Below are 873 nucleotides of genomic sequence, written 5' to 3'. Positions count from 1 at the left end.
GGTGTGTGTCTATCCTCCGTCCATCCTCCAGCAGATGCCGCCCCCAGTGGTTGACAGCCGTGGTGTGTGTCCTAGTCTGGGTCATCTCCATCGTTTTCATGGCTGCGGTGACTTCTCTGTGCATGTTGCACGAGCATGAGCAATGCGAGAGAGCATTCATCGCAACATTCACACTCAGCAGTCTCCTCTTTGTCCCACCCATGGTCATTTCCAATGTCATCTTGTGGACTAAGGTCTTGTGCGGCTCCCAACGACGTCAACCCAGGATGCCCTACATCGTTATCTTCTTCACTGACCTCTACTTTCTCCTATTCGCTATCCCCTTCAGAATCTTCATTTTCATACAGGAGTTTATCCAGTTATTCATGTCCTTTAAGGTTGTTTTCCTGCTCGCCGGCATGTACAGCAGCATGAGCCCCTTCATCTACTTCTTGGTGGGGAGCTGCCGGAGACCCTGCTCCTTCGTGTCCCTCCAGGTCGCCTTCCAGAGGGTCTTTGAGGAGCCAGAAGACAACTCCGCACACAGGAAACAAATCGCCATGGACACGCTGGACCCACCAGCCAAAGCTTCTCCACCGTGCGGCTCAACCTCCCTCCCAGGACAGTGGCTGAGGGTTTCCCTGAGTAACCAGCTAATAAATGTCCTCAGTGTTTGCCCCGGTGTCACTCTCTCGGGGGGGAACTCTGTCCCAGCACGCAGGAGAGGAGAGCAGGGCATGGCCAAGGGTGGTCTGGGGAGGGATGCTCTGCGGGAAGCTCTGACTCCCGCACGCAGCACGGGGAACACCCAACCAGGCTCCTAAGCCCCCTCCCCAGCCCGCAGCCTGGCCGAGCTCTGCTCCCCTCCCACCCTCAGACGTGGCGCCGGCGGGA

The 873-nt window shown here is 57.3% G+C and overlaps 1 protein-coding gene across 1 annotated transcript; it reads left to right on the top strand.

The window, feature by feature from the left end:
- Positions 1 to 8: 8 nt before the first annotated feature.
- Positions 9 to 803, top strand: LOC104494303 (mas-related G-protein coupled receptor member H-like; the record flags this gene model as incomplete). The annotated part of the gene is made up of 1 exon (XM_010137116.1): positions 9 to 803. A coding segment is annotated over one exon (795 nt), but the record flags the coding sequence as incomplete, so codon positions are not given.
- Between the last annotated feature and the right edge of the window lie 70 nt (positions 804 to 873).

The sequence above is a fragment of the Buceros rhinoceros genome, unplaced genomic scaffold (genome assembly GCF_000710305.1).
Source record: "Buceros rhinoceros silvestris isolate BGI_N320 unplaced genomic scaffold, ASM71030v1 scaffold8695, whole genome shotgun sequence".
NCBI lineage: Eukaryota > Metazoa > Chordata > Aves > Bucerotiformes > Bucerotidae > Buceros > Buceros rhinoceros.
This window is presented reverse-complemented; position numbering and strand designations above follow the sequence as displayed.